Genomic DNA, 19,069 nt, shown 5'->3' with positions numbered 1-19,069 from the left:
CGTTGTGGCTCAGCGGTTAACGAATCTGACTAGGAACCATGAGGTTGCGGGTTTGATCCCTGGCCTTGCTCAGTGGGCTAAGGATCCAGCGTTGCCGTGAGCTGTGGTGTAGGTAGCAGATGCAGATCAGATCCCGAGTTGCTGTGGCTCTGGCATAGACTGGCAGCTATAGCTCCGATTCGACCCCTAGCCTGGGAACCTCCATATGCTGCGGGTACAGCCCTAGAAAAGGCAAAAAGACAATTAAAAAAAAAAAAAAAAACTACAAACAGCAAAAGATGGAAAGGGTGTGGAGAAATGGGAACCCTCCTACACTATTGGTGGGAATGTAAATTGGTACGACCACTATGGAAAAGACTGTGGAGGTTCCTTAGAAAACTAGAGTTGCCATATGATCTAGCAATCCCACTGCTGGGTATACATTTGAACAAAAGTATAATTCAAAAAGATACAGGCACCCCTGTGTTCACGGCAGCATTATTCACGATACCCAAGACATGGAAACAACGTCAATGTCCACTGACAAAGGAATGGATAAAGATGTGATACCTACCTACAAGAGAATACTACTTGGCCATAAAAAAGAATGAAATAATGCCATTTTGCAGCAACACAGATGGACAGAGATTATCATATTAAGTGGAGTCAAAGAGAAAGACAAACACCACATGATATCACTTATATCTGCGAATCTAACATATGACATAAATGAACTTAATTACGAAGCAGACTCACTGACCTAGAGAATAGACTTGTGGTTGCCAAGGGAAGGGGAAGGAGAGGGAGGGATGGATTGGGAGTCCGGGATTAGCAGATGCTAACTATTATATATAGAATGGATAAACAACAAGGTCCTACTGTATAGCGCAGGGAACAATATTCAATATCCTATGACAAACCCAATAATGGGGGGAAAAAGTACTAGTATTAGACTTCCTTATACTTCAAATGACCTTAAGAGAAAGTCAAGCTTAAGAAGGGGTTCTCTTGCACTTGAACACTTTTACAGGTTAGTCCCCAAAAAATTACTCAGAATAACTTCACCCACGATTCAAACTCCAAGCAAGCTTGAATTTCATAGTATGGGGAAGCTAATCTTTATCTCTGAAAATAACTTCTGCTATCACAAATCTGAAACAATTTCAGGACTGGCAGTGACACATCCTCACCATCTGTTTCCAAAATATACCTCTATATTCTACATCAAACACATTTTTAATAACTGAATAATATCCAATTAATGTACAACAGTTATGATGAAAACATAACCCTCTCAAAGTATAAAATTACTAGACTTTTTTTATAAGGTTATAATCCTCTATTTGGCATACATCCCATAAAGGAAAGACAATATCACATTTGGCAACAACAAAACTTTTTAATCTGGGGAAGCAAAAGGATACCATAACATTAAGAGGAAGTGACAGTTTTCCTAGTAAATATGTATACTCAGCACAGGTAGGCTTGCCTCCTCAGATCATTCTAAAATTAGATGAAAAGAATTTTTTTAAATGTATAAATTCAAAAAGGAACTGGAGAGGGCAAATAAACAGAAAATTTCAACAAAATTCCAGAGCTGATGCAGAAGGGCAGAGAAAGCGCCGGCTTAGGAGGTCGGAGGAGAGGCGGCTGAGCAGGGAGCAGGTGTATGACACAGAAACTCGTGAGTACCGTGCCTTCTCTGCATGTACTTTCTACCTCCCACAATATAATCACTTCATCACAATCTGCAAATGCTTGTTTCCAACACACAACACTTTGTGAGGTCAAAGCCTTAGAAATATGTATTAAATCTCTGTTAATTTGTGTTTATCTGTTCCTTCCTCCCCACCACCTACTTCCTTTCCCCCACCTTCTCGCAAACTGATTCCATCAAGTGACTTCTATAAGCAATCAAAACTAAGTGGTTTCAGGATAATACACACCCAAATGATACTCTGTAATTCATAACAACTTACCTGAGAGCACACTGTAACAAAGCAGACAGCGTGCCAAAATTTTTTTTTTTTAAATATTAACTGTGGGGGTGGAGGGTAGATAAGCAGAAATGGTACCATGAGAAAATATTGTCAAACACAAGATATTGATAGGAAAACTGTACACAGGATGTCTTTTAAATATTTAGAAACAATACAATCACCAAAACAAATATATGGCTTTTCATGATAACGACTTTGAAACAGCTACTTCAGTGCATTACATCTGACTTAAAAACAAGCATGTCAATCTCAAAACTTTTTTTTTTTAGAATACGTAACGCCAAAATAGTGTTCCCCAAAATATAAAGTACACTTCTACTGGAACAGCAGTACTTCATATCTATTCATCCCCAGCTTAGTTTACCAAAGTCAAAGTCAAATAAGTCTATGGCAGAGGGGGTGGCAGGGAAGGGACATGTTGCATGTGTGCCTTAAGAACGTGAAAAGGAGATAAAATTAATTTACATGAAGCTCTTTTAAAAACATTCTTGAGCCTTTTATAAAAGTTAAAAAGTTTGTATTCCTCTGCAATTTACTTGCAGACTAAATCCATGAATAAGTAATGTCTTTTGCAAAAGAGCCATTTTCCTCTAATAACAAATCAAAGTTCCACGGCAATGACATGTCTTCTGAGAGTCAGGAAACACTGGATGAAGTCAGCAGCACCACAGAGAGGAGGGCTGAGCCAGTCTCTACTCAGTACTGCCGCCCAGCTCTTTTGAGTTGATGCAGGTTATTTAAGCTCTGCATCGCTGCTTCTCCATCAGTGAAATGGAAGTCACTGCTAAAAATTACGAAGCCTAAATAAAATAACGTACATGAAGCCCTTAGCTGCCCAGTAACTGGCATAACACACACAGTCAACAAATGTTAGCTCTGATTACAACTATTATGGGTACTAAGAGTTTAACCATTTTGCTCCCCTCTCTAATGGACCAAGGGACTAAGGATGACACTTCAAACCCTCATTTAAAATAACGTGGACCCCTGCCTGGGAACAAAGCAAGGAAAAATAGCTGTTCCTTCTTTCAAGGGAGAGCAGTTTGCCTCCAGAGGCACCACACCAAGGAACAGGTCCTGGAGCACATCTTTTTGAGCCAATACTTTTCAACCCCAGCTAAGCTTTAGAATTACCTCTAGAGCTTTTTAAATCTACCAGTGCTGTAACACCAGAGACCCTTATTTAAATGGTCTCAGATTACTGTATTTTTAAAGCCCCCAGATGATTCTAATAGGCAATCGGGATGGAGAATCCTGTTTCAGCCACTGTCATTACAGAAGCTGGGTATCAGCTGTTTTCTTTTACGAGACCCACCAAAATTCCTCATTCCCAATAATAAGTCAACTAAATCCATAAGTTAGTTGCATCAAGTTCCTTACGCTATAATTCGGCATGCTCCAAGAATACCAACATTAGATATTCTAATCACATGTGGTTCAAATACACATTCCAAAAACCTTAACAGCACAAAACTTCAAATTAACACATATAGTGCTTTTTTTAAAATTAGTCATACGAATTAGCATTTCCATCAGTTAAGACAATTCAACTAGCTGTACACTGCACTGCGTGGAAATTCAATTTCCGTTTGGCGTGACAACATAATACCTATGCCTAGAAAGTGTTTAATTAGTCATCAAAGCACATTTATATGACTGGTACCTTATATCTGGGAATTACCTCACCTCACACAGCTGAGTCATTTATTATTCCCCAAACACCAAAGATTTTAAAACTGCAAAGTTGCTAGCTTCTACTGAATGCCAACAACTTTATTTAATTTATTAGCACAAGCTTTTTTTAAAGTCTTCTGGCTCAAATACTGTGCTGATTCCAAGCAAATATGGAAATAAATTATACCAAAAAATAAAACAGAAAAAAATTAGTCAAATAACTATGTAGAGTTAGTCTAAAAATTTAAAGGAGAAATAGAATACAGCTTTTAATATTCAATTTGAGCTTACTTATCTTACATCTGCCATCTGATCATTAAAACATAAAGGAAGATATCTGTACACTTTGTAAAATGTTCAACCAATGACTGCTCAGTACACTTCAGGAGGAAAAAAACTAATCCATAATGTCTGGCCATTTTCTAGTCAATAAATCCCAAGCATGAAATGTGCATGCATATATGGAAAAGAACTATCTTAAATCAGCTCAAACTCCCCTGCCCCACACTCATATACACACACAGAAATATTAACAGAGTTCCCACTGTGGCACAGCGGGTTAAGAACCTGACTGCAGTGGCTTGGGTCACTGCAGAAGTGTAGGTTTGATCCCTGACCCAGAGCAGTGGGTAAAGGATGCAGCATTGCCTAGGCACTGCCTGTGACCTAGGTCACAGGTGTGGCCTGGATTCAATTCCTGGCCCAGGAACTTCCATAAGCCATGGGTGCAGCTATTCAAAAAAAAAAAAAGTCCAACAGAGAATAAAAACTTATTGTTTAAATATACAGAATCAAGAGGAACCAGACTCTGATTTAACCACATTGGTATTTCTAAGCCTTTTTTTAAAGATGCAATTAAATGTCAGCAACTACCCTGAAGGACAACTCATTTTGAACAAAATAGTATTGGCTTAAGGAGCTTCCAACTGCCTCTTACCGCTAATTTACAAAAAGTTCTTCCAAAAAAAAAAATGATTTTCAAACCACTGCATTTATAGTTGACTTACTAAAAGTTGTCAAAAAAATTTTTTTCAAATCCTTATCTGCATTAGAGATAAAAAGTCTTCTTAAAAATTCTAACAAAGTTAGTAATGGAACTAGGAATAAACATTTTATTCACTGGCCACTAGACAAGCCTCCCAAATATAGTTTGTTTGTTTTTTTCTCTTTCAGCCACTCCCATGGCATATGGAAGTTCCAGGGCCAGGGATCAAATCTGAGCCTCACCTGCAACTTACCAGACAGCTGCGGAAACTTAACCCACCGGGCCAGGCCAGGGTTTGAATCCACAATGCCACAGAGACAAGCCAGATCATTAACACCCTGAGCCACAGCGGGAACTCCCCCAAATATGGTTATGATGGAAGTCTGTGGTAAATATGTATCTGCACAAAATTTCTAATAATCTTAAATAAAGTCCACTATAACTATTAGAAATTTAAAGTAGGAAACACACCTGACATAATTAAAACTGACACATCCAAGATGAAAGACTAAATTTCAATTCAAGAGGAGATAAATAGAATATATCTACAGACAAATGTGTAAGGAGACCAATCTGACAAATTTCAGGCATTATAATTGTGTTTAAAGATATGAGGTCTGGATTTGCTTCAAATAGTGTGTGTGGGGGGGGGGGGAATTCAGAGGAAATGAGTGAACTGTCCTAACTGATAGTATGTGAAAATCCATAACATTGGTCTACTTTTGAATATATTTGAAAATTCCCATAATAAAAGGTTTTTTAAATTTCAAATTAAACACCTACTCAAGGACAACAATTTTGTTAAGACCATACACCACAAACCAAGAAACATTAATACAATGAAATACAATGGAGACATTAAATTTTTTTATGTCAATTATTTCGTGGTACCAAAATGCATATATGAAATGTTAAATTAAAATCCACAATTACATGCAATTCATTTATACTAAATAAAATCTGAGCCCTTAAGTATTGCTCAAATCTCTCCTAAACTGACCTATGTTTCAAGTTTCAGACAATCATCTAAGTTAAGGAACTTGCCCTGGGCCACACAGTCACTAAGTGATGATGCGACACAGTTGTGTCCTACTTGGAAGTCCAATGCGTTAGTCCACAGAGCAGTTAATCCACCAGTATCCTCCCTACCCAGCCCTAAAACGCAAACACTTCTGAAGAAATTCAACCTGTGGGGCTAAATGGCTTAATGCCACCAGACAGTTCACCGAAAAGTAAATTATTCTAGACACATGTAAACATCTTAATTAATGGATCCACCCCATCATTCCTTCCGTGACTGAGACATTAACCTGTATGTAGCCACTGAGAATTTTTTCTGACACTGGAGAAAAGCTTTTAATTTCCCCAGCCCATATTTTTAAATTCCTAATTCTCGTATTCTTAAGCTATAAAACTACAGGAAAAAAACATCTCTCAGAAAATTTTTACAAGGAATAAAGGTTATTTCATAACTTTTTAAGACACTGGGAAGAATATAACTATAACTATTTGGAGATTTTGCCAAAGCTAATCTTGTGCCACAGACTTTAAATGAGAGCAAGTGATAAGGTTCCTTTTTTTGTTTTGTTTTGTGATACTTATAACATTAGACTATTAAATGAACATAGTAGCATATGATGATCCCAATTTAGTTTTAAACACCTCTCTCCTTTCATCCACACTTAGATATATGTGGATATACATATATTAATCTTTTTCTATCATGTTTAATCTTATACATACACACAGCAAGATGTTTAAAGTGATTATGTCTGGATGGCAGGCTTTTCTTTTTATTTAAAATTTTCTACAAAGTACAAGTATTATTTTTAGGAAAAAAAAAACCTACAAATGTTATTTTTTAAATGCATAGAAGAGAAACTGTCTAAAAAAGACTGGCCAGAGACCAATGGAAAACTGATGGTCCCCAGGAGATGAATCAGTGGAACCATAAGTGTTTCCTCGGGTCATTACAAAAGGGGGCTGTATGGGACTTATAAAAGTGTAATTGTTACTTTCAAACTCACTAAGTTTGTTAAGGTTACTAAGCATAAGTAATTCCAAAATAAACACATTATCCTTGGGTCTCCAACGCTGTCTTCAGTTAAAGTCTGTTAGAGTGAGGTTCAGAAACATTAAGAGCATCCCTCACTGAAAGTCTTGCTTGGGGACCCAGAACATAACCTCATACCAGTGGAAAAACAGGTTTCAGGATACCTAAAATAAATACAGAGTTAATGGTGGCTCCACTTCCTAGTCCATCATTTCACAAAATGATCTTACAGCAGTAAAGATGTGTTCAACCAGCAAAATGTTTGTAAACAACTAGAGAACATGAGTGACTCTTCTTTAATCTCTTTACTGTTCACTAGCATTAAGTTACAGCAGTGAGCCAGCTCTGTATTGATGAGAATGCAGGTCCAGTTAAGTCACTACTCTCAGCACCTTTCAGAGTTAGCAACCATCAGATTGTATCCCTGCGAAGGAAGCTGAGCAATAAGGCAAAACCTTGCTAAAAACCTTTCCAAGAACAGTAGTGTACCAACAAAGCAAACCCGAGAGCATCTCACATCTACATAAGTTAGGAAATGAAACACATAAACTGGATAAAACAAATTCGACTCAACGCTGAGGCACAACAGAAGCAACACATTTGTAACAAGATCTCTGGTCCAGCTCCAGAGTTCTTGCTAGAAACAACCAAGAAATCTGTCAATGCCTTTAAGGGTTGATGGCAGAGAACAGAACTTGAGAAAGAGAGCATTCCAAAGTACCGGGGACTTACTTCTCTCCTGCCACCACCCCAAGTGCCCCGCCCCCGCCCCCTCACCCTCAAGGGAACATAAGCATAAACCTGCTGAGATACTACAACATACAATCCCTCCACCCGCAACTGCCCACCAACTTAATCCTCACTCTAAGTTTTCACTCTCCAAAGTATTAAGGGAAATTTTTTTCCTGGGTAAAAATATCTGACTCTATAATGAAAATCACTGAGAAAATAGGAGCCATTGTACAGCCAATTTTGCTGAAATATAACCATTCAGTGAAGTCAGGGGGTCCCCATAAGAGTTCTACAAATACACTGGGAAGGATTTTAAACGTGTTATCTGTGTTAAGTTACTTTATTTCCAAGAAGTCAATGTTACATAATATTTCTTGACTAAATTGACTGCCAGTAACATAGAGGGAGAAGTATTACTTCTGGACCTAGTTTCCACCTCTAAGGAAAGCCTTTCCATTTTTATAGCTAACATGACAAAATCTACTTTTCAGCCAAACTTCCTCAACACAGCAGTTTAGATACTATTTCAAATACTATTAAATTTAATGGCAGGCCTAAATTCGGACTTCTCATTTCACTTTTGCACCTACTGGAAATTATTTCACTCAAAATAATTATGTCTTCAGACGATTTCCTATTTCCACTTAAAGTGGAAACAAATTAGAACACTTCAAATTCTATTTGCACTTCCCAAATACAGTAATGACTCATTTATCTGGCATCATCGGAAAATGAGGTTCTCCCACATAAGCGTTCTCCAGATAAATGAAGTCCACAGGAGCCTCTAGCGAGCTGGTCTGCCTCGCTCCCTGCTACATCCCCAGGGCCTAGAACAGGGCCGGCACACAGGAGATGCTTAGTAATGCTCACTGAAGGTGTGATTAAATGAAGTACTCTTTAACTTTTAACCATTTGATGAAAACTTTTCTACACTGAGAGCCATCCCTCTTTTTCCGTTTTTTAAAAACATGACATTGAACAGACATTAAGCTTCTTTAATTAACTTGTGGCTTCACTATAAAGAGCAATCACTCTACCCTCCTACCACACACCAATAATGCCCTCAGAAGCTATTCAAATAACAAGCCCCCCCCCCTTTTTTAATCTTTTTAGGGCCACACCTGCAGCATATGGAGGTTCCCAGGCTAGGGGTGGGATCAGAGCTGCACCTGCAACCTACACCACAGCTCACAGCAATGCCAGATCCACTTAACCCACTTGAGCAAGGCCAGGGAGGGAACCTGCGTCCTCATGGATGCCAGTCAGATTCGTTTCTGCTGCGCCACGACAGGAACTCCTAACAGGGTTTTGCCGCCATATTTAAATGGCCTCAACATGCTATGTTATTATAACTTTTTCTTTTCTGATATTGTCATTTCTGTTTGCAGCTCCTGCCTTACTTTACACACAAACGTCCGAAACTAATTCCACCTCCTAAGCAGAATAAACCGCGCAGACTTGGTTACAATTCAGAAGTTCTTCCCACTTACATTGCGCCTGTGACTACATTCTGATCCTATTCAAGAGTCTCCTTGTACCACCCACGACATTCTACCTAAAATCTGAGATGGTTCTACTAGTTTCAAATGGGTATCTTAAGGATTTTCATTTAAGTTCTAAATTTCAAATATTAATCATGAGTTACGGCTCGAACACTAGCTCCAATATAAACCTCAGGGCATATTTTTTTAATCCACTTAGGAGACACCAACCACGACAAAGCTGGATTTCATCTTGCTTGAAACACTGTGAATAGGGCCATAATTTAGATTCACTGTTCCAGAGTTCAGGGCAGCAAAATTCAAACACATTGGCAGGCATGGTGTACTCTGCTTGCACAGCAAGGCATATCTCCCTGAGCCTAAGAGTGGAAGGATAATTTAAGGAGAGCCCTGAGTTTATATAATACAACTGGAGTTTCTTTCCCACAACAAACTTTGAATAATGTTTATAATTTAGCAATCAACTGAAATGATGAAAGAATTACCACAATTGAAATAAAATATTTATGTATTTCAAACCAGCAGAATTGTCTTCAAAAACTAAAATAGGCTAAGACAAACCTAGCTCTGAATTAGGGATGGATACAAATAAAATGGGGGATTTGTTTATTTGGGTTTTTGAGTCTCTTTTCTTCTTTTTAAAGATTTAATGAACTTTCATTTGAAATAAGCATAGTTTACCAAATTAAAGGATTTGATTACATGTTCTTTAAAAGTAACTAGTTGGGTAAACAATAAGGCAAGTTATCCAGGAGTCAAGAAAAGAAAAATTACTTCAGACTGTTTTATGAATATTCTTCCAAAATCACCAATCCTTCAGCAAAAATAGTTCAACGGAAGATTTCAGTTCTTGGTACTGAACTGAACAAAGAGAACCACATGTTTTTAATGGTTGCTCATAAACGACCCAAATAAATCTCCAAAAGAACAGCAGTGGTTCTCGCTGTATTTTTCCCTTCAAAACTCACAAGACCAATTCAACACAGAAATAAAAATCACTGTACTTTATGGCCCCACTCACTTTGTGACACATTTATTTGCTGCCATGAAAGTTAGTGCCTCAACAAAGTACATGAGATTTAGGGAAAAACTTTTTTATATTTTAAACAGTACAAAATGTCCTTACCATTTGAGGAAGAAAAAGTTTACCCACCTCAAATGAGAAGATTTTCAAACTAAGTGAGAGACCTAAGTATTTATATATAAATGTTACGAGGAAGCTTTCCAAAGAGCCTTCCAACCAATTATGATGCTGACCTTAGATCAGAATTACATTGCTAACTACCACTTAGAAGAAATGAAGCCTACACAACAGAAAATATAACTTAAATTTAACCACTCATGTTCTTTTTACTTTCCCAGAACGTACCAGTGAATTAAAACACAGAGCAACAGCACACCCTGCTGGAAGCCTGTAACACAGCTAGAGCAATGAGCAGCTGGATGGCTGAAATTCCACCCAAGATGAGAGTTACTTCAGAAAGAAATTCTAATTTCCTACTAAATGATAAAAGAAGTTCAGAGGCATTACCGTCAAGTGCCTATACCTGGGACCTTAAAAGTAAAATTAAGAAGTTAATTAAGGGATACTGCTTTTTCCAGCCCATTTCCCTAACCCTACATAGCCCCAATCATCCCCAAGGGACCTTACTATTTTTTATTTTAAGCCTAAATAAAAGTATTTTCAAATCTACTCTCTGTAAAGAGTAACTGATAATCACCTAAGAGGAATGTGAGGCCACTGCCTGTACGTGACTGCCTCAAGCACCCCTCTCTCCTTCCCATCCCCGTGGCCTCAGAAACACTGCTGAAGACCACCACCAAGAATTCACGAGGCAGCCTAGCCGTCCATGTACCACAATTTACATACCACTGGCAAAATGCCTACACAGATTCTGGAATTCAAAACATGCAGACTATATTAACAAACCACATGCCATGAAACGCCCATCCAGTACGTTTCAACATTTCATCGACGTGAAAAATCACAGAAGCCATTGTCCAGATAATCCAGCTGGGTGCTCTCTCTGCAACAAATACTTGGAACTCAGAGGATGAAGAGAAAGGCCCCAAGGTTTTGTAATGTGCCCCCCCTGGCTACAGAGAGAAAGCCTCTGGGCACACTGAAATCCCTCCTTAGCGAAAACTGCTATCCCAGCCCTGAACTACATTGTTTTGAGAGACCAGGGTTCACTTCTTGGCTCCCTGCTCCCACATCGAAAAAGTTCGGGTTGACCTGTGATCAACTTGGAGGGCGCTCTTTATCACAAAGGCCAGCAATTCTGAAAAACCAACGAAGAAGGCCAAGGAGGTGCCAAAATTTCAGTGTAGTTGTTCCTCAAGAAATTTGAAAGAAACAGTTACCTGAAATCTATTTTTCTGAAATTGTCTCCAGCGGTATTATTTGGTTCACCATGTCAATCAAAGTATATTCAAATTAGAATTTTAAAAGGATACCAACCTCAAGCCTCTTTTCCAGGGACTCGATTCTGTCCTTTTTGCTGGCTAGGTTGGCCCGTGTGTAGCGGCTCTGCCCAGGAAGATACAAAACTTGACTGTAGCATTCTTCCCACACCTGGTTATAAGCTTCACTTGAGAGTTCTCCATGGCTCATACCTTGTTTTACCACTTCCATCTCCTGTACCAGAACGTCCTGGGCCTGTTCACAATAATAATTTCAGTAAGTCTGAGTACAAGAAATACTTGTCATCAACAGAAAGCTTTAAACGACTACTGTTTCCACCTCTGGGCAAAGGCCAGGAGCTCTGGTTGTCTGTTACCTGGAAGAGGGGTATGATGCCTAAGCAAAGCAAATGAAGAAGTCTCTAAGGCAGCACAGATCTGAAAAACCAAGCATCCATTTATTCTCCCCAATAATAGAAACATCCTTTGCCTGCGCTCATTATTTGCTACCATTTCTCAGGTATCTACCATGTGCCAGGAACTGGACGGAAAAGTTCTACTTACTTTATATCCAAAGAGCACACCGCCCTTTCAAAGTAGTCAACATTAACCTCACTCGAAAGCTGATGAAACAAAGGCTCAGAGAGATTAAACTTTGGGCTCAAAAACACAGCACTAGTAAGCAGACAGGCCAGGGTCACGTCCAGGCCCAAGGGCACCAACGCACAGGGGTGCTCCTTCCACTTTACTATCCCCCCGCTACACTTGGGACTTCCCAGGCTCATGAAGGGGAAGTCGGTGTTTCCATGACACGTGCCTCTTTTCTCATCTGAAAGAATGCTCCCTGACACTGCCAGAGAATGAGACTGGGGGCGAGAATCAAACAATGATGGATCATCGACCAGCGTCTGTACACTCCCAAAAGATACCGTTTAAGATGACAGAATGAGGAGAAGGGAGATGGACAAGCCCGGGCTCAGATCACAGCTTAAGTAGCCGTGTGAACTTGCTGCACTTCTCTGAGCCCATTTCTCATCTGTAAAATGGAGATAATACCTAACATGTTTGTTAGGAGGATTAAGTGATACAGAATACACAAAGAGCCGAGCCCAACCCCAGACACACAGACTCCGTGAGCATACCACATGAACTTTTTCCAGCCCTTTTGCTTCATGGCTCATGAAAAACTGACAATTACTTTCTGTGCTTTATAGAAAGCTTTCAATCATTCCAAGAACATCAGAAAATAAACACAGACCAGAACATATGAAATCAAGATAAATAACCAGCATATGAAAAAACTTAAATAAAAAAATGGAGAATCATGTCTATAGAAGATAAAAAAAGTAGATACTTTTAAACAATACTTCTTAGGGGAAATAATGGAAACAAACCAATTTTAACACACTTAATGAAAATCTGACACTTCGTTATAAAAGTAATGGTATCTCACTCTGAAACTGCACATAGTAAAACTTTACAAATTCAGCTTTTACAATAATTAGAAGAGAGTATAGCTAGGTTCTATTTAAACTGTCCTTAAAGAATTTGCCAAGTAAATAGCTGCTTAAAATTCTTTTCAGGACAAAGGGGAATATAAATAGATAAATAAAACATGGGAGGATATTTAACTACTGTATAACGGTTTCAAATAATTACAAAGCTCTACTTAGAATTAAGCTCTACTATTTTCAAAAAGTTTATTAGAATCTGTCCCTTACAGAACCTCTACTAGCAACCATGTGATCTTTATTACAGGTTTCAAAACATACAATAAATTTAGGAAATAAATTTATTTCCTAAATTCCATCTTCCCCTCAGAGTTCAGTCTAAAAACAGGAAACTGTGCGGGCATCAAGTTCATAATCTCATCTCACCCCAGTTCAGTGACCGACTGTGCCTGCCACAGTCGGCAGCTTCCCACCACACTCAGAAACAAAGGGCAAACTGAAACACAAATCTAAACCCTCCTTCCTCTATTTTCTAAAAATCCTACAATAAACATGTATCACTTAGGCAGTAAGAAAAAGAAAGTAAGAAAGAGAGAGAAGGAGAGAGGGAAAGTGCAGGAAAGAAGACAAAAGAAGCTCAATTTGTTTTCTCCCAAGTTGTGCAGCTCATTCCAAGGGCGATGGGTCCACCACGGCCCCTTAGGGCCAAAGACGAAAGAAAAAAGACTTGTAAATGACTACTCTGCTTCCATCCATGAAACCCACTCTATTTCCTTGTACCACTGCACGGATATCTAGTCACAATCACAGCTTTGCTCTGTTGAAGCAGAAAGAATAAAGCGCAAATGGGGGGAGAGGCAAGACAGGCTTTATACAGAAAACAAAACATTTATTTCCTTATCCAAAAGGGTAGGGGGAAATCATGCCAGGGGAATAAACTCAGTAAACTATATTTCCTTTCTTTGAATAGGTGAAAGGTTTAACCTGTATGTGTCTTTGACATTTTTTTTCATAGTATTCTTTTTTAGAATAAGTGAGGTTTAAGTACGAAAAGCATTCCATTCTTTTCAGAGACAGCAGAGTTAAACCCAGAAAAAGGGCAACTGTAGCAACTGCCTATCAGGTGTATGCCCATGAAACAAAAACACCCTGCCATCAAAGCCAGTGTTTATCTGAGGAAGGCCTGTCACTGAACATGGAGAAGGAGGGGGTGGCATGTCCTTTGCATAACACTTCGTATGAACATTTACCTCCTAACCATACAGTTTGGCCGCTAATGGATACCGACACGGGAAAACATGCTCCTGTTTGTTCACGATACACGGTCTCTAACAACACTTAAGTCTTGAGGCAGGATACGTTCAATGCTACCTTTTTCAGCTCTTCTTTGGAGAACTTTTCATAAGGGTTATGCTCCAGATAGGCAATGTGCTCTGCGTTATTGGTACCGAATCCTACAGGTTTTCCTTTTTTATTTCCAGATGGTTCGTAAGGGTGATGTAGAAGGTCATAATGAAGCATTGTGATCATTTCTTTTTTGATCAGTTCTTCACTTTTCTGTAAATCTGTTAGAGGTGGTTCTACATTTAAGGGTCTTAGAATAGTTTCATTGACCTAAAATTTTAAAACAAGTACAATTACCAAACATACCACTGCAACATACTGAAGTTATTACCTGTTCTAGCATGAATTAAATACGGGCACACCTCGTTTAATTGCGCTTCACTTTACTGTACTTTGCCGATAGTGTATTTTTTACAAATTGAAAGTTTGTGACAACCTTGCATTGACTGAGCAAGTCTACTGGCACCATTTCTCCACAGCATTTGCTCACTTCATGTCTCTAGGTCACATTTTGGTAATGTGCACAGTATTTCAAACTTTTTCATTACTATTCTGTTTGTTCTGATCAGCTATGACCCACGATCTTTAATGTTACTACTGCAAAAAGATTATGACTCACTGAAGGCTTAGATGATTAGCATTTTTTAAAAAGCTACAAAAGCTTTTAATTAAGGTATATACATTGTGGGTTTTTTTGACGAAATACTATTGCACACTTTAAAAACAATAATATACTGTAAACACAACTTTTACATGCATTAGGAACCAAAAAAACTCCTGTGACTCGCTTTATTATGACGTTCACTTTACTGCAATGGTCTGGAACCAAACTCGCAGTATCTCCGAGGTATGCCCATAGCAGTTTCGCATCTTCAAAAGAAATTATTTTCTTTTTTCTTCAAAATTCGTATTTGTATCAGTGAAGCATTTCAAAGACTGGATCTGCAAACTGCTTTTACTATATTCCAGCAAGTACATGAAATGCTGTTTTATAGACTTTTTGAATAATATAAATAACATCAATCACATAAAAAGAAACTTAAAACTTCCTAAGCCAGAAATCCTAATACTTACTTCTGATGGTCTTGGCAGGTCTTTCTGGACAGCTTTGTGCATTCGTTTCATTTCCTTTACACGCTCTGCCTCTCGTATGGCCTAAAAAATTATTTTTATATCCATTTTTGCAGCTATACATTATTTGACACACTTCAGTAAAGTTGAAAACACTTTAGTATTTAAGAACATCTATGTTTCAAGAGCTAAAGCTGTAGAAATCTGTGTAAGTTTGTGGAAAGGTAATATAAGGCCTCTGAAATCAATCAGTCTATTCATTCTCTCATTACAGCAGAAACTAAGACCTTCCAACATCTACTAGAAGCATTCTCCAAATTTACTCAGCTCCAGAGTTCCCGTCATGGCTCAGCGGAAATGAATCTGACTAGCATCCATGAGGATGCAGGTTCGATACCTGGTCTCGCTCAGTGAGTTAAAGATCTGGTATTGCTGTGAGCTGTAGTGTAGGTTGCAGACGATGCCTGGATCTGGCGTTGCTGTGGCTGTGGTGCAGGCTGGCAGCTACAGCTCTGATTTAGACCCCTAGCCTGGGAACCTCCACATGCCACAGGTGCGGCCCTAAAAAAGACAAAAACAAACAAATTTACTCAGCTCCCTCCATCACATAAACTTAGAGAGAGCACTTCCAATGATTCCTTCTGCAACACCTTTCCTTCCACCTAAAAAGCTACTGATTTTTCATTTAAAAGCCAACTAATGAGTGTGTTTCCTAATCCTTAATTTATGAATAATGTAGGTTAACACATTGGAACTTCAAACCGAAAAAAAAAAAATGAACTTCAAACCATTTGTGAGAGCAAATGTAACTCAAAGTAGCTAAAAAACTAAACACAAGAAGTATGATATATTCTCCATCAAAAAGCACATTCATGTGGTTTCCCTCTAAAACATGATTCCCATTGATGCCATTCTCACTCCAATTCCAGGAAATTACTCAGTTTCTAAAACTATCCTGAAATGGACTGCAGTAAGAATTCCTGAAGGGGGATCACATGATCTCAGTTTTCTGTGGGTTTTTTTTTTTTTTTTTTTTGTCCTTTTTTTTAGGGCCACACCTGCGACATATGGAGGTTCCCAGGCTAGGGGTCTAATCAGAGCTGTTGATGCCAGCCTATGCCAGAGCCACAGCAATGCCAGATCTGAGCCGCATCTGCAACCTACATCACAGCTCATGGCAATACCAGACAGATCCTTAACCCACTGAGCGAGGCCAGGGATCGAACCTGCACCTCATGGTTCCTAGTCAGATTCGTTTCTGCTGCGCCACGACAGGAACTCCTGATCTCAGTTTTAATTCAAGATTCACCACTTTCCATCCATGAGATCTGAGAAAATTAATTGAGCCTGTTTTCTCATTTCTAAAATGAAGCTAATACCTATCCTACTTACATCATGTGGTTGTAACGTGCAAATAAGTAATTAACAAAAAGATATATTAGTAAAAGGGTTACTAATATTATTCTGACAGACTCTACATTTCTGAATCCACATTTTTTTATTAGTATACACTGACCTAAAACCATTTACTCAACCAATCCAAGATGTGTTTTTATTGCTTTTTATGGCCATACCTGTGGTATAAGGAAACTCACAGGCTAGGAGTCGAATCAGAACTGCAGCTGAGGCCTACACCACAGCCACGGCAATGCCAGATCTGCAACCCACTGAGCCAGGCCAGGGATTGAACCGTCATCCTCACAGATACTAGTCGAGTTTGTAACCCCTGAGCCACAACAGGAACTCAGGATGTACTTGTTTTTAAAGACTGATCAATAACATCTTTACTTGGCTAGAAGAAAGCAATGTCTAAAAGACTATTTCCATGTTTTTTTTTTTTTTTTTTTTGGCCATCTCTTGGGCCGCTCCCGCGGCATATGGAGATTCCCAGGCTAGGAGTCGAATCGGAGCTGTAGCCGCCAGCCTACACCACAGCCACAGCAACTCGGGATCCGAGCCGCATCTGTGACCTACACCACAGCTCATGGCAACGCCGGATCGTTAACCCACTGAGCAAGGCCAGGGATCTAACTCGCAACCTCATGGTTCCTAGTCAGCTTCGTTAACCACTGCGCCACGACGGGAACTCCTACATGTATTTTTAAAAAGCATAATGAATTTGACAGACGATGTATTTATTTGCCATACCCATGGCATGTGAAAGTTCCTGGGCCAGGAATTGAACCCACAACACAGCAGCGACCCAAGCTGCTGCAGTGACAATGCCAGATCCTTAACCTACTGAGCCACAAGAGAATTCCAACAGAGGGTATTTAAATTGCCATCTATGTAATTAGACATTTTAAGCATATACTATGAATTATGTGAGTACTTATAATTGGTGATATAAATAATTTACTTTAGGGTAATTTTTTTTAATACTGAAAAAACTTTCAAGTAGAGATCCTGAGACATGTAACAGTCATCACCCACCTGCTTCCGTGCATCCACATCAGCAGCATCTTCAATATAAGTATCATCTACTTCACGGTCTTCCAGTTCCTTCTCAGCATTTTCTGGTAGAACAATTTCAAAGTCGTTCTTAGGAGCAGGAAGGCCCAACAAGCCTAAACGAAGGTGTTCACGAGATTCTCTTTCCTGTAGAAAAGAAAAGGTCCTTCTCAATTCATTAAAATATTCAACTAATATTCTGTAAGAGTTTCTAAAAACTAAATTTTAGAAAAATGACCTCTAACTTCAGAGTTGAGACAAGATTTTAATTTCTCTCTCCATTTCTTCCCTGTATTAAGACCAATCATAAACTTTGATTTGTGATCAATGAAGCTACTCTGAGATATACAAGGTTTGAGAGTTACCTCTGCAGGGACCAAAAAAAAGGTCCTTTAGGATTTCCATTTAAGGATTTCTGACACTAAAATCTCATGGCAAATGAAAAGAACAAGTTCAAAAGTAATTTTTCCTTGGACTAATAAAACCTAATCTGAAAAGATGTCTGAATTTGTGTGTTTATTTACTAATTTATTTTTGGCCATGCCCGGGGCATGTGGAAGTTCCAGGGATGGGGATCAAACCTGAGTTGCTGCGGTGGCAAGACCGGATCTTAACCCTCCGCACCCTAGGCAAACTCCCTGTGTGTTTATTTTTAATGCAAACAACTTAGAGCATGTGCAAGCCAAAGAAAACAATTCGTATTTCCCAAAAGAAAGTGCCTGGTACTCAAAGTTTCTCCCAGTACATTCTTAGCTCACCTTTCCATCTCTTTCCCCACTGCTCCATTACACATATGCCAGGTGGGAAGACCAAAGGAGTTGCTATTTCCAGAAATGCTCCATGCTTACTTATGTTGTGGCCTCCACGTGGGACAGCCCCACACTCCTTCTAAGCATACCTCCTCAATGAAGGCTTTCCTGGTACCCACCCAACAAATGTGATTACTTCTTTCTTGGGCTACTCTAAGCATGTTGGTTTTATTCAAAGGGCTTATTTTGTTCTTCTATTACAATTACTTTTGGACTTGGTTTAGTACTGCGAAGCTCTCCAGGGCATAAACTTCCTTACGACAAAGGATATCTTTATTCAACTTTAGATCCCCTCGAGTGATCAGATTTGTGCTTTGCACACATTAGATCCTTCATTTAATTTTTTTTTTTTTTTTTTTTGTCTTTTGTCTTTTTTTAGGGCCACACCTGCAGTATATGGAGGTTCCGAGGCTAGGGGTCTAATCGGAGCTCGTAGCTGCCGGCCTACGCCAGAGCCACAGCAACGCCAGATTCGAGCCGCATCTGTGACCTACACCAGAGCTCACAGCAATGCCGGATCCTTAACCCACTGAGCAAGGCCAGGGATCGAACCCACAACCTCACGGTTCCTAGTCGGATTTGTTTCCACTGCACCATGACAGGAATTCCCATTTG

At 39.1% G+C, this 19,069-nt stretch overlaps 1 protein-coding gene across 1 annotated transcript in view; it reads right to left on the bottom strand.

The window, feature by feature from the left end:
* Positions 1 to 19,069, bottom strand: part of CDC5L (cell division cycle 5 like) — a 45,574-nt gene that overhangs the window by 4,882 nt on the left and 21,623 nt on the right. Inside the window, exons 11-14 of the mRNA XM_001929597.7 lie at positions 17,628 to 17,792; positions 15,198 to 15,278; positions 14,151 to 14,393; positions 11,387 to 11,584 (exon numbers count right to left, since the gene is read on the bottom strand). Of these exons, the coding sequence (XP_001929632.1) occupies positions 11,387 to 11,584; positions 14,151 to 14,393; positions 15,198 to 15,278; positions 17,628 to 17,792 (687 nt within the window). The remainder of the gene's footprint in view (positions 1 to 11,386; positions 11,585 to 14,150; positions 14,394 to 15,197; positions 15,279 to 17,627; positions 17,793 to 19,069) is intronic.

Source organism: Sus scrofa, chromosome 7, assembly GCF_054392235.1.
Source record: "Sus scrofa isolate SSC_HxYL_T2T_F1_AM1 chromosome 7, Sscrofa_HxYL_maternal_Yorkshire_Landrace_v2.0, whole genome shotgun sequence".
Classification (NCBI taxonomy): Eukaryota; Metazoa; Chordata; class Mammalia; order Artiodactyla; family Suidae; genus Sus; species Sus scrofa.
The sequence above is the reverse complement of the archived record's forward strand: the minus strand, read 5'-3'. Positions and strand labels throughout refer to the sequence as shown.